At 57.0% G+C, this 14,684-nt stretch overlaps 1 protein-coding gene across 1 annotated transcript; it reads left to right on the forward strand.

The window, feature by feature from the left end:
- Positions 1 to 66: 66 nt before the first annotated feature.
- Positions 67 to 14,163, forward strand: GGA3 (golgi associated, gamma adaptin ear containing, ARF binding protein 3). Its single transcript, XM_068976028.1, has 17 exons — positions 67 to 106; positions 5,474 to 5,558; positions 5,685 to 5,760; positions 7,107 to 7,205; positions 7,817 to 7,940; positions 8,101 to 8,204; positions 8,316 to 8,396; positions 8,717 to 8,854; positions 9,497 to 9,578; positions 9,694 to 9,810; positions 10,090 to 10,314; positions 10,661 to 10,743; positions 10,959 to 11,251; positions 11,442 to 11,650; positions 11,947 to 12,116; positions 12,221 to 12,331; positions 12,559 to 14,163. Exons 1-17 carry the CDS (start codon positions 67 to 69, stop codon positions 12,667 to 12,669), a joined length of 2,148 nt encoding a protein of 715 aa, XP_068832129.1. The 3' UTR covers positions 12,670 to 14,163.
- Positions 14,164 to 14,684: the final 521 nt, after the last annotated feature.

Here is a 14,684-nt window from a genome sequence, read left to right on the forward strand (position 1 = left end):
CCCGGCTCCTCTCTCTCAGGTTCTCGCGAGGTTTGAGGCCTCTGGGCCGGCCCGGGCGGCTGCAATATGGCGGAGGCGGAAGGGGAGAGTCTGGAGTCCTGGCTGAGTGAGTATCCGCGGCCGAGTCTGTTCGCGCTCGAGCCTCCCCTCTCCCCAGCCCTCGGCTGCCTCCCCCGGCCCTGCGGTGGCGCCGCCCGGCAGCCCGCGCCAAGCCTCGCACGCGCCCCGAGCGCCCCGGGATCGCGCCCGTTCCTCAGCTCGGCGGCCCGGCCCGTGCTCTCTGAGCCGCGGCGCCTCCTCTCGCTTCTGCGCGCTGCGCGAAAGCGACAGCCAAGTGCTTCGGGATGACATGCATAGGCGTTTTGGGGAAACTGTGGTGGGGCCGCGCAAGGCCGTGACTCCGGGACCCCTGCGCTCTTCCGACGCAGGGGAAAGCTCAGAACTGGGGCTGAAACTCCGGGAGCGGTGGGTGGTGCTGAGCATACCCACATAGCTTCAGAATTTTGACCGTGTATTCCAGTAGAAGTGACTGCTTCGCGCAGGCTGAATGTTTGAGGTGAAAATAATCCAGAGAGAGAGGAAAAAAAGAGTACTTTTCCCTGCAGTAACCGAAGCATGATAAAAGCTCTGTTGGGGGACCCTTCTCCCCACCCCCCGCATGTCTTAACGAGTCATTCGTTGGTAAACTACTCAGCAAAGCTGAGAGACGCAGCCTGATATTGTAGTTATTGCGGCCTATTGCTATGATCGCTCATTTATATTGCTGTGAGGAAATACAGGTTAACTTTAGCAGGTTGCATTTGGCTGAAGGGTTAGTACGTTGAGTTTACTAAGTATGGGCTAGAGGAGGTCCCTGAAGCCTTGTTTAAGTGAAGACAAATTGGGCAGGGTGACAAGACAGGCTGGAGCCGAGGCGCTGCCTTGTGCATTGTCAGTTACTTACTAGAGCCTGCAGCCTCTTGAGGGGTGATGCCCGTTTCCTCCAATTGCCTGAGTCCCCTTGATAAGAAACCCTGTTCAGGTGGTTGAACGCAGGTTACATTTGCAAGGTCTGCAGTTGCAGGCAGGTCACAGCCTACTGTGGATATGGAACTGTTCTCCCAGGAGCTCAGAGTGCTCCAAAGACATTCATTTATCAAGAATCCTAGCAAAGTAGGTACTGGTGTCACAGTGTCACAAGAGGACACCTTGGCTCTAATCAGCTCACTTGCCCAGAGCCACCAACTGGATATAAATACTCTGGAATTGGTTCCATTTACAGATGTTAATGGGGACTTCGTAGAAATTTAAATGACCTCAGCTGAGTCTAATAGGCTAGGTTTAGAGTTTAGACCTGTTTTTGAGGGAGAGTGGAGATGGTGATGGGGGAGAGGGAAGGTGTCTGTAGAGACTAGAGCTGAGACTGGCCTTTGGCCCTTTCCTGTTACTTAGACTGACGTTTCGGGCAGGTCTCAGGTCTCCCCGCCTCTCCCCCAGTTCTGCTCCCAGAGCCCTTCTGCTCGGTCAGGTCACTGCACTGCTGTCCCCTTGCCTCGCTGCGACTTCCTGGCATTCTTCTTGCTTCTGTCAGCTGGGTGTTCTTGAGCCACCAACACACATTCCTCTCCTTTCCTGAAAGCCCTGTTCCCCTTTACATGCTTTGAAACCCATCCCAGCATCTCCTTCCCCACAAACCATCTCTTGATGACTTCAGCCTTCTCTAAAGTCCTGTCATTACTGCAGTTAATCAGTGCTTAATGAATATCTGCTGTGTGAGGTGTTAACGAAAACTAAGTTCAAAGTCTTTGCCTTCAGTGTGATGATAGTGGTGCTGGAGTGGATAAAGCATTTTTAAGTAAAAAAGCAGGAACCATAAATGCTAAAATACAGACAGTTTATTTTGGGAAATTGGGGATAAGTGAAATGGGAGATGGTTCTCTGAGTGGGGAGATGGCACTCAAGCGAGGCCTTAAAGAATGGGAAAATAGGCTAAGAAAACAGCAGACAGTGGTGTGGAGGGAGCAGGCCATGTTTGGGGCACGCAGTAACAGACGTTTGATTCAAGCAGGGCGTTCCTGTGGGAACATGGGAGAGGAAGCTGGGAAGAGCCAAACTCTGGACTGGCTCCAATTCCACCCGAAGAAGTCTGTGTCTCCAGTTAAGGGATTCCCATTAATACTGTACCTGTTAAGTCAGTGTTCTGGAAAGGTTCCTATAGGTGTTTTACATAGGATGGATTGGAGCAGAAGTTCTGGAAGCAAGTGAGAAATCAGGAGGTCAGGGCAGGAGTAAGAAAACAATTTTAAAAAGACACTGGGGTTTCCCAGGTGGCTCAGTGGTAAAAAAAAAAAAAATCTGCCTACCAATGCAGGAGAGGCAAGAGACTCAGGTTTGATCCCTGGGTCAGGAAGATCTCTTGGAGTACAAGATGGCAACCAATTCCAGTATTCTTGCCTGGAAAATTCCATGGACAAAGGAGCCTGGTGGGCTGCAGTCTGTGGGGTTGCAAAGAGTCGGACACAACTGAGTGACTGAGCACAACACACAAAAAGACATTGAGGTGAATTCTCTGGCAGGTCAGTGGTTAGGACTCCGCACTCTAACTGCTGAGGGCCAGGGCTCAGCCTTGAGGGGAAAAAACATAGTAAAGACATGGAGAAGGAAGAGATTGCTAAGTCTGCTAAGTCACTTCAGTCATGTCTGACTCTGTGCAACCCCACAGACGGCAGCCCACCAGGCTCCCCTGTCCCTGGGGTTCTCCAGGCAAGAACACTGGAGTGGGTTGCCATTGCCTTCTCCAATGCATGAAAGTGAAAAGTGAAAGTGTAGTTGCTCAGTCGTGTCTGACTCTTAGCGACCCCATGGACTGCAGCCCACCAGGCTCCTCCGTCCATGGGATTTTCCAGGCAAGAGTACTGGAGTGGGCTGCCATTGCCTTCTCCAAATGAAAATGGATGAGGAGAGGGAAGAAGGAGCCTTCAGACCTGGGTGCCTGGGTAGGGGCAAAAGGAGCTTTGGAATGGTGGCACCATTTATAGAAATAGGGAAGTCAGGGAGGAGAAATGATGAGTGTTTTTAGACTCGTTTCTGCACCAGATGAGCACTTAAAATTCCCGTCTTGTTTTGCTCTGGTTGTTTCCTCACGTGCTGCATAACCTCCTCAAGGGTAGGGTCCGAATCTTGTACTTTTCCTGTGGTTCCTCCACGGCGTGACTTGTCTGCTTAGTTTTCTGTGGCTGATTAACAAAAGACTTGGGGGTTGACTAAGTCTCCTTGATTCGAGACCTTCGCACTAAAGTTTGACCCTTGACTTCCCCCCCATCCTTATCCTTGCTATGTGGAACTTGTCACTGGACTGTTTGAGCCGTGTTGGGGCGGGGTGCCCATTGCTGTTCCCCTCCCTTCTGGACCAGAGGTCCCACGACAGTCACAGCTAGTTGAAAATGAGAGCAGGGTGTATAGAGGCAGAGACACAGACTAGCATAAGGCTTTCAACAGAGACCCCAAAATAGAAACCTGGAGCCCAGAGGGGCCGTTCTGGAAGGCAAGATCTACAGGGGAGGCTCCGGCGTCACCTCCATTGCAGGTGAAGGGGAACGTTGAGTGGGTGGTGGGTGTGTGCATCTGCCGGGAGGCGGTGGGCAGGCGGAGTGCCTGAGTCACCCCAAGTTATCTCCAGAGGTTCTTACAGTTTTATGGGTGACTGAGGTCTGCTGTCTCAGCTGGCTGGAGAGTGGGGGGAGATACTCAGAAGTGGGGCGAACTGTGGCTGAAACCACGGCTTTGTGTTCATGTGTAGGCCGAGAGCTCCCTGCGGGTTTGCGGTAGAAAAGTCATTGGGGGACAGGAAGTGGGATTCTCGAGCTGTTGAACAAAAATGAGAAGTAGGTGGGAGCGTTCCTGGAATCAGAAATGGAGTCGTGGCAGCTCCAGGCAGGACACATTTTTGGTGAACGCCCGTGGCTTTGTGTCTGTGTGTGGGGAGGGGAGGGGCTGTGCACATGTCCCCTGTGTCTGTGACATCTTTTCCAGTGGCAAACAGTGGAAGGCGTGTGACTGCTCCCAAAATGATTGTAGTGACAGGGGCAGGTATGGCTCCTCAAACCATCTTATTTTTGTATCCCACACCCTCTTAATGTCATATGAGAACTCCAAGCATCTCAAATGCTAGGGATTAGTAACAAAGCCATGCTGCACCTGAGAAAATTTTAGGCACCTGGTGGGGGAGACTGAGAGCTTCTCTGGAGGGTGACAGCTAGTAGGTCCCTGTGGCAACAAACAGTCCCTCTGGATAGAATTAATCTCCCTTCCCTCAAAGCATGACATTTTCAAGGGCCTGCTAATTCTCTTTTCAAGACTGAGGACTGACATCTCTCTTTTCCCCCAAATACGATCCTAAACCACCAGAGTTTTCTGGTCTCCAGAGCAGAAAAGCTGCCGCGCACGCACAGCGCTGGACACTGCAGGTCTTCCCTCGGCCACTGGGTGGCGCCTGCTGCCTTGTGATGCCTGTTGAGGGGCGGGGGCTGGGGCTGGCTAGGAGTCCCTGTTAGGATTTGAGCGTGGAGCTAGTGATTTTTAACATTAGGAAAAGGGAAGTAAAGAAACACAGTCACGAGCAATCAGAATTCAGGAACCTCTAACATCACCCCTTGTTGGGAAAGGCTTTTTCAAGGCCCTCACTCTGCTTTTGGCCCTGGTGGAAATCCGCTGGAGGAGCCTGGACTTAAAAAAGGATACACGCCTTCAGCCTTCCGTTTGTTTTCTGAACCTGAAGCCCTAAATTTAGCACACAGCTTGAGAGTGCTTTCTGGAAGAGGCTGACTCCAAGATCTGAATCAGAGATGGGAACGCATTTAACCACCCTCAGCTGGGGCCGTCCTCTCTAAGCACAGGATCTGGGCATGATGGAGAAGAGACGACACACGGCAAGTGTTAGGAGACTTGGCATTTACCTCCTGGAGTTTAAACCCTGGGACACCCTCTTCGGTGCTTGTCTTTGTCCTTGATCGTGGAAGACTGTTTAAACTGAGGGATGCTGCTTACTCAAGCTTAGGTTTTGTTTCTGTGACCCCATGGACAGACAGCACAATTTGTGCTTAGAGGGCTCAGTAAACGTCGTTAGCTTACCTTAAAATGGGAAGCTTCCGATTTGTTTTCTTTTTTGTTTGTAACTTTCAGAATACTGGACAGAAAGCGATATTTGTAGGGAATTCGGTAGTGGTCCGGGGTTAAGACTCTGCCCTGTCACTGCTTAGGGCCCAGGTTCAATCCCTGGTCAGGGAACTAAGATCCTAGAAGTCATGTGGCACAAGCAGAAAAAAGTTTTTTTTAAGTATTTGTATTTGAGTTGCTGTCTGACTGAATTATTGAGTCTTCTCCATTAGAGAAGAAATCATCACATCAGTGCCTTAAAAATGTGAGGAAAACCTTCCATGGTGTCCTCCTTGCTCTCTGTAACAACTAGTTGTTGTCTTCTTCATTCTCTCCCCAGATAAAGCCACCAATCCTTCTAACCGCCAGGAAGACTGGGAATACATAATTGGCTTTTGTGATCAGATCAACAAGGAGCTTGAAGGGTGAGTCTCAAACTGGTAGGGGGCAGGTGAGAGATGGTTGACTGGGAAAGTGAAAAACTGGCAAAGGAGGGCTGGCCAGGTGGCAGAGGGGCAGCATCCTGAAGGTGTGGTTTTGCTGGTCTCTAGGCCACAGATCGCCGTCCGACTGCTGGCCCATAAGATCCAGTCTCCGCAGGAATGGGAGGCGGTCCAGGCCCTGACGGTAGGTTTTTCTTGCTGGTGATGGATCTTCACGAGTCCACTGGGATCTGTGAGGGGGTCATGGCTCATGCCCTCGGCCAGCTGAGCATCCTGGATACACACTAGACTTACCTGGACCTTGCACAGTCAGTTGTTCCACAAACATGTGTGCCCCGTGCCAGGCCCAAGCATCACGGGTGACTGAGTGTGAACACGAGGTCTGATGGGAGAAGCAGAGAGGCCAAGGCAGAGGGGTAGTGGCCGTGGGCCCCGGGTGGGGCACAGAGAGGCTGACAGAGCTGTCTTGCCAGGTAAGAGCTGGCCAAGTGTAATTTGTCCTGTAGCTAAAAATGATGCAGGTCACTAGTGAAGACATCACCCCAGTGGGCAGATCTTAGCGTTTATTCAGACTCGGGGGATTCAGAGCTGAGTGCGGTGTTGGGGCGCCTCCGGGCTTTCCCCTAAGCCAGGATGCCTGGGTTCTCTCCTGACTCCCTTTAGCTCCTGGAAGGGCGGGAGGGGGTCATTGGGGAAAGGCGCTTAGCCTGCACGCATGCTTGTGCCGTGCGCTCCGCAGAGCGAAGGCTTCATTAACCCTGGCTCTCCAGCGGGGGCAGCTCTGTCCCCCAGGCACCCTGGGCAGCGTCTGGAGACACTGTTGCTGGTCACAGATCGGGGGGTGCTACTGGCATCTACGTGGGTGGAGCCCGGGGTGCTGCTGAGTATTCTGTAGCGCCCAGGACAGGCTCCCAGAACAAGTGATTGGCCCAGAACGTCTGTAGTAGTGTGATTGAAAATCCCCGATTTACAAAGATGGAAGCTGGGGCAGGGGGCAGCACTTGGGTGGTGCGCTCCTTGGCATAAACTCAGGTGCTAGGCCCCACAGCAGCACCTGAGAACTTGAGGCCCCAGAGGGAGATCGATGGGGCTCAGGGCGGGAAAATAGCATGTCCGTCTAAGATGAAGAAAACAGAATTGAAACATCCTCTCCGGCCTGCCCAACATGTTGATCAGCTTGTGGAGAGAGCCCTGGACCCTGAATCAGAGGAGCGTGTGGTCTCTGCCTCCATCTCCTTACCTGTGAAGCCCGAGGGCAGGATCTGCAGGCAGGCCACCTCCAGGGCTGACCGTCTGACTGTCTCGTTATCTGGGCTTCAGTGTTTTTTACTTTAGTTTCTGCTGAGCTTCCCCAGAGGGGTTTGTACCTTGAGGGACTCTTCTGTGAATAATCCCACTGCCCTGATGTCCCCCAGGGCTGCCTCTTCTGGTTAGGTCCTTCCTCGGGCGAGTGTGTGTGCAGTGCGGCCAGCGTGTGGGGTCTGGCCGAGCGCCAGATCCTGGTCTGAGCGTCTGGCCTCTGTGCTCCAGGTGCTGGAAGCCTGCATGAAGAACTGCGGGAGGAGGTTCCATAACGAAGTGGGGAAGTTCCGGTTTTTGAATGAGCTGATCAAAGTCGTCTCTCCAAAGGTCAGTCGGTGGCAGTTCTGTTTCTCAGAACTTCTTTTGTGTCCCTCCCTGGTCCCGCCTCACCGGCTTTCACCACACGGACCAGCGCCTCCACGGGGTTGGGGTTCCCTGGGTCCTGTGCTCAGAGGACGCCGTGCTGAGGGTGGACGTGCACACAGGGACGTCTCTGCCACCCTCCCGGCCTCAGTGCACCCACTGATGGGGCTCCCGCGACAGCAGCCACTGTTCCTCGCCGTGCTCACGCGGCTGCCCTCGTCTCTTGACCACGGCCACACACTAGTGTTGCTTCAGCTCTGGGCCCCCGCTTACGGCAGAGGGGACACTTCTTCACAGCGAAGGCATTCTTGTTCACTCCTTCGGGAGAAAGTGCAGTTGTGTGTCTGGCCTGTTGTGCGTGAACACAGTGACGAGCTCCCGGCCTCCTTCCTGAGCGGAGTCTGTGCCCCATGGATGCTGCTCCCCTCCCCCACGCCGGCTCACACTCATGGGTCTGGAGGTGGCTTGGGGACTGCAGCCAGTTAGCAGCCATTTGATTGCTGTGAGCACAGCCTCCCTCTGTCTCTGCCTCCAGGCTGCACACACTCAGCTTTCCCATTTCCTTTGCTCCTTAGTACCTGGGGGACAGGGTGTCTGAGAAAGTGAAGACCAAGGTTATTGAGCTGCTTTATAGCTGGACGTTGGCCCTGCCGGAAGAATCAAAGATCAAGGATGCCTACCACATGTTGAAGAGACAGGGTACGTGGATGTCTGCCCAAGCAGGGGCCGCTGGGCTGGGCTTTGAGGGGGCTGAGATGTGTGCGGCCTGCAGGCCTGGTCCCGGGGGCGCCCCCTTGCTGTGTGGGAAAGGGTGCCAGGGCGGCCCAGCCTGTGTGACCGCTGCTCCATCCCCTTTCAGGCATCGTGCATTCCGACCCGCTGATCTCTGTGGACAGGACGCTGATCCCGTCTCCACCGCCTCGTCCCAAAAACCCTGTTTTTGATGATGAGGAGAAATCCAAGGTAAAGTCCTCGATGGGGCGTGGGCTCACTCAGCACCGGGCTGCGCTCAGTTCCTGTGTGTTCCCTGGGGGGTGCTGCCTTCCCTCCGCCTCTGATGCCCTCCTCTTCCAGCTTTTAGCCAAGCTATTGAAAAGCAAAAACCCGGACGACCTACAGGAGGCCAACAAGCTCATCAAGTCCATGGTGAAGGAGGTGGGTGGGCCCTGAGCCCTGGGGAGGAGCCCATGGCCCCAGAGCAGCGGTCCCTTCCCCTGTCCCCAGGGCTCACCCACACGTGGGAGCAGGAGTCGTGGGGCCAGGCTTGGGGGCAGGCAGGCTGCTGCTTTGAAAGAAGAGCTGTCGATTGGGTCTGAGGCCAGTGGTTCCAAGAATCACTTGTTGAAAGCAGCTTCCGTGGGGCGGGCCTTGGCCCGCGTGTCCCCTGGGCAGGTGTGCACCCTCCCTGGCGGGGTTTTGGGGGGCAGTGGGCCAAGTCCAGCTGAGCTCTCGCTCCTTGGTCCTCTCTGGCGCAGGATGAGGCGCGAGTCCAGAAGGTGACCGAGCGTCTGCACACCTTAGAGGAGGTCGATAACAGCGTGAAGCTGCTTGGTGAGATGCTGCGTCACTATAGCAGAGAGGGCTCTGCGGAGGCAGACAAGGAGCTCATGAAGGTAGGCCCCAAGAGAGGGCGTTCCTGCCCCGAAACGCTGCTACACACCTGGCAGTCCTCTGCCAGCAGCCAGACCGCGAGGGGTGGTGCCCCCAAGTGCCCATGAGCTGTGGCTGACTCGTTCCATGCCCCCTCCGTCTGCGTGGCTCTGCAGATCCGCCTCGGGGCGCACCCCTGCTCTCTACCTCGCCTTCTGCCTGGGGATGCTTGGGCAGAGAAAGGCCCACCCTGGTTCCCTGATGTGCTCATCCGTCCTCGGTCACATAGAGACTCTGAATTCTGAGGCGTGTGCCAGGCCGGGAGTGGGAAGGGACCTGCTGTCCTGGCGGCCTCTCCGCCTGAGCAGGTGTTTTGTGACTCAAGAGTGGCCGAGGCTGGCAGCAGGAAGACGTGTGTGCAGAGCCTGACTCTGCCAGGAGCTGACCTGATACTAGGGGAGCCGGGACTCTGGTGTGGATGCTGGGTTGGGTGATCTGTAGCTGACCACGGTGCCAGGGGAGCCAGCCAGGACTCTGCGTGGATGCTGGGTTAGGTGATTTGGGTAAAGTGTGGTACCACCTAACCCATGTACCAGGGGAGCCGGAACTTGGTGGCATGGATGGTGATCTGGCAGCTTGAGTTTTCCTCTCTGGGTCTCTATTAGGAGCTGTTTGATCGGTGTGAGAATAAGAGGCGGACGTTATTCAAACTCGCCAGTGAGACCGAGGACGGTGACAATAGTTTAGGTGAGTGGACTGGGAAGGGTGGTTGGGGGGGTGACCCGGGGATTTAGATGTGTGTGGTGGGGGCATTGTCAGGCCGGGAGTGACAGATTTCTCTCCGATTTCTCTCCGGTACTAGGGGACATCTTACAGGCCAGTGACAATCTCTCCCGGGTCATCAACTCTTATAAGGCAGTCGTTGAAGGGCAGCTTGTCAACGGTGAGGTGGTGACCTCAGCCAGTCCCGACTCGGAAGGTAACGTGTTCTGGTTCCCCACTCCCTCCAGAGCAGCCTGGGTCTCCGGTGCAGGGTGACCCTGTATCAGCCCACGGGCCTGAGGGGACTCTGAGCCCCCCAAGCCCCTCCTGGGAGGTCACACAGGGTCTCCCCCACCTGCCGTCTCCACCAGCTCTTCATCGCTGCCCAGACAGGTGCTTTGGGAGGAGGCCAGAGGCTGTGCTCAGGGTCCTTCTCCCCCTGCGCAGTCCGGGAGGGGCCCCCAGTGATTCCTGTCCTCTTCTGTTATCCATCCAGGAAACCAAGGCACTCTCATCGACCTTGCCGAGGTGGAGGTGCCGAGCGGCCCACCCCCAGCACTGGCCCCCACCCCTGCCAGCTCGGGCATCCCTGTCCTCCCTCCGCCACCCCAGGCCTCAGGCCCTGGCCGCAGCCACTCACCCGGCCAGCCCGAGGCCCCCCCAGGGCCCAGCAGCACGAGCAACGCCCTCAGCCTGCTGGACGAGGAGCTGCTCTGCTTGGGTGCGTCCTGTAGGGGGCTTCCCGGGGCTTCCGGGGCCTCAGCGAGGAGAGGTGCTGGGGCGGGGAGGCCCGAGGGGGACCCTGCGTGCTTAGCAAGGGTGGGAAGGAGGGCCCAGGGTAGTATCCTCTGGTGGACATCCTGTTTGGCTGTGCTCCCCCTTCCTCAGCAGGCGCCCCCTGCAGCATAAAGACGGAAGAGGGTCCATTCCCTTCCAGAAGCTACAGGGGACGCCTTGTCACCCTTGGGCGGCCTGGTGGTCATGGGTGGCCCTCCCTCAGGTGAGGTGGGGCTGGGGCTGCCCCAGCCCAGAGCCTCTTCCACCACAGCCGTCTCCTCTGTCCTCAGGCCTCACCGACCCCCTCACCGACCCAGCGCCCAGTGCTCCTCCCGCCAAGGCAGCTGGGAACAGCCAGTGGCCCCTGCTCCAGGTGGGGGCGGGCGCCATGTTGCTTCTACTTCCCAGCCTTGTCCTGGCCCTGGGCACCATCCTGCACACAGCGCTTTGCGTGCTCTATCCATAGGACGGCTGCTCTTGCAGAGGGCTCAGCCCAGCCCCCAGGAACAGCGTGGGGGGTGGGCTGGGTGGAGAGCCTGCAGCCTTCGCCACCTGCAGGGCCCCCTCACTCCCACTTTCGTTCCCCAGAGCGAGCGGTCGGACCTGGACTTCTTCAGCCCCAAACCTGGGCCGGGAGCCTGTAGCCCTGCAGACGGGCCTCTCCTCCAGCCCTCGGTGGCCCCTGCAGGCAGTTTCCAGGCCCTGGTGGCCCCAGCTGGCGTTCCTGCCCCCAAAGCCAGCCCCTTCTTCTCCACTGGCCTGGCCCCAGCTCTGGCCCCAAAGGCTGAGCCCATCGCCCCTGGGCACCATGGTTCCGCTTTGGGCGACAGCACCCTGCACCAGCTGGATGCCCTCGACCAGCTTCTTGAAGAGGCCAAAGTGTAATGAGTGGGAGAGGGGTGCTGGGGAGGCAGCCCCAGGGGGTTGTGGGAGTTCCCTCTCAGTCTGGTGGGTCAGTTGGAATCTAGAAGCGGGATGAGGGGAGAGCCGGCTCTAGTCTGGGGGTGCCTGTGCGGGGCGGTCAGCAGCTCTGCCTGGTCTTCAACATGCCTTGTCCTCCCTGCTGCCCAGGACCTCAGGCCTGGTGAAACCCGCCACCTCCAGCTGCTTCCCGGGCGCTGCCGCCCCCTCTCTGCTCCCCAGCGGCGCCTCCACTCGGCCTCTCCTCCCCTTCTCCGCGGGGCCTGGCAGCCCTCTCTTCCAGGCCCAGGGCAGCCCTGTGAAGGGGCCCGAGCTCTCCCTGGCCAGTGTCCACGTGCCCCTGGAGTCTATCAAGCCTAGTAGGTGTTGGAGGCTTGGGGTGAGGGGCGGGGGTCCCAGCCTGCAGATGTGTGGGCCGCATGGCAAGGGACGGGTGGGTCCAGGCTTTTCTTGCCAGAGTCCCTGAGAGCCACACGCGGCCCTCCCTACCGTGTCACAGTCTGTGCTTGTCCCCGCTGTGCACTCGGGAGGTTCTTCCCAGGCTCCTTCAGGAGCTTCCTGGTCCCGGGGTCGTCGTGCCCTCCCGCCTGGCTGCGGTGCTTTGTCTCAGGCCCACCTCTCCCCCCGCCCTCACCTGCCCCATTCTTACACACAGGCAGTGCCCTTCCTGTGACAGCCTATGATAAAAACGGCTTCCGCATCCTCTTCCATTTTGCCAAGGAGTGTCCTCCAGGACGGCCTGACGTGCTGGTGGTGGTGGTGTCCATGCTGAATACGGCTCCCTTGCCCATCAAGAGCATCGTGCTGCAGGCCGCAGTGCCCAAGGTATCCTCGCTCCCTGGGGCCTCTTCCTGCACCTACATGTCCACACCCCGTTCCACCTCAAGGGCACCTGCCATCTCTTCAAAGGAGCCTCTTTCTCTCTCTAGTCAATGAAAGTGAAGTTGCAGCCACCCTCTGGGACAGAACTCTCTCCTTTCAGCCCCATCCAGCCACCTGCAGCCATCACGCAGGTCATGCTGCTGGCCAACCCACTGAAGGTGAGCTGGAGCTGGGGACCCCACCTGAAAACCCCGGCTCCCAAAACTGGACGCCCACGTCCACTGCCTCCCAGCCTGGACTGTTACCGCTTCTCCCACGTCCCTTTTCCACCCTAGCCCAAAGGCCAAGTGAGGATGGGGTGGTAGGAGCAGGGCGTGTCCCCTGCACAGAAGCGCCCCAAGGGTGTCAGAGAAGGGGTGTCTGACGCGCGGCCCCTCTGCTGCAGGAGAAGGCGAGGCTTCGGTACAGGCTGACCTTTGCCTTGGGGGAGCAGCTGAGCACCGAGGTGGGTGAGGTGGACCAGTTCCCCCCCGTGGAGCAGTGGGGGAACCTATAACCCCAGAGGACACGTGTTGGCTGCACTTTGGAGCCCAGGCAGGCTACCCCGAGAGGGGAGGCTCTCCAGGCCTGGTCTTCCTTCACATCCTAACCGCTGTGCTTAAGAGCTTTGATGTGGAACAGGGGCCCTGGGCGCCGCTGCCAGGAGCCGAGCCGCTGCTGTGATCTCTCTTCCTTCGGCCCCCAGAAGGACCTGTTTTTATCTACCTGTGTGACTTGAAGTGGCCACATACATCAGGAGTGGGGAGTGGCTCCAGGTGCCACCCCCTCTCCCCCGCACCCCCGGCCTGGGACATGGCCCCAAGGCTGGAGTGGGTTTTCCCCTTGTGCTGGCATCCTCTAATGCAGAGACTCAGGGCCCTCCTTCAGGACCACGTCCTCACATCCCCAGTTCTCAGCCCTGCTGCTACCCAGGCTTCCCCTTGGCAGGCTCCTGGGAGGAGGGCACAGCCCACAGCTCCCGCACGGCCCTGGGCCCAGAGCAGGGCGCTGGTGCTGCTGGATCGCCACTCCTGCCCTCTGTGGGCAGCACGACCCTGGAACGGCCACGAGGAGTTGTGCTGGGCCCTGGTAGCGGCAGGCTGTGTCCCATGGACATCACAGTAGGATGAGGAACTGCAGCTGCTAGAAGTAGAACTTGGCCTTGCGGCAGCCTAAACCACAACCAGGAAAGGAAATGGAAGAGCAGTGTTGCGCCTTCTCCGGAAGCAGATGCCCAGCACTCTCCGGGAAAAGGGTGCCTCCTGCTGCGGGAACAGGCCATCTCTCTCACTCACTACCTCTTGCTTGGCGTGGAGCACACCGCTGTGCTGCCCTCACGCCTCTGAGGGGAGGATAGCACCCCGTGTCCTGCTTTGGCCCCCTCCTCCTACCAGCTGGCCTGCAGGGTGGCTCGCGGTTGGGAACAGGAGGCCTCAGGAACAGGCGCGTTGCACTAAACTTATGTCCTTACCTGCTGCCCAGAAACCCCGAGTGTCCCCAGCTGCCGAGGGGCACTGTCGGCGATATGTTGGGTCTGGAGGTGGTGAGATGAGGGGCCTTGCTTGAATCGAATCACCAGGCCCTATTGCTTCAACAGTGCTCCCTCCACTGGCTACAGCTGGGCCGGGGAGTCCAGGCTTCACGGGGCGACAGGCAGGTAAGACCCAGCCGCTGGGGAATGAACACGTGGCTCACCTGCGCTCAGCTGGATGAGCCAGAGCCAGCTCCAGGGAGAGGCAGCCCTGACCCCTCCCTGCTCTTGCCAGGCTTCCTTAATCAAGAGGCCATCGCCCCCTCCCCTCATCAGCGAGCAGGTTTCACTGCTTTGTTAAGACAGAGAAAAGAAAGTGAATCCATTTCACTCCTTAAGGAGTAAATCCAAGAGCTCTCCAGAGATGGGCTGCTGCAGCCCTGGGAAGCTCTGTGGGACTACTACACGGAATGTACCCTTACAATAAGCTTTAGGCTTTATTTATGAATGTTACTTGTTACTATTGAGGTCACTTTGTGACAGAAAACTACTGGATACGTCAGCTGCTTCCCTTGTTTTGCTGCATGTTAAATAAAACCATTTTTGCCCTATTTGGAATCTTTCTAATACAGATACCTGTCACCCCAGTGTGGGGAAAGGTGCCACTTGGGAATTCCAGACGTAGGCAGGCAGGCAGCTATGCCGGTGCCACCTGAGGTTTCTGTTAAAAGATGAGTTCCTAGACTTTCCTGTTTTAAAGAAGATAACCAGCCAAGGAGAAAGATGAGGGGAAGGGCTAGTTAGGGAGTTCGGGATGGACATGTGCACACTGCTATATTTAAGAGATAACCAACAAAGAACCTACTGTATAGGACAGGGAAATCTACTCAATGTCACTGTGATGGGGCAGCCTGGGTGGGAGGGGAGTTTGGGGGAGAATGGACACATGTATATGTATGGCTGAGTCGCTCCGCTGTTCACCTGAAACTATCACAGCAATGTTAACCGGCGATACTCCAGCACAAAATAAAAAGCTAAATAATAAAAAAGATAACCAGAAA

Source organism: Capricornis sumatraensis, chromosome 8 (genome assembly GCF_032405125.1).
Source record: "Capricornis sumatraensis isolate serow.1 chromosome 8, serow.2, whole genome shotgun sequence".
NCBI lineage: Eukaryota > Metazoa > Chordata > Mammalia > Artiodactyla > Bovidae > Capricornis > Capricornis sumatraensis.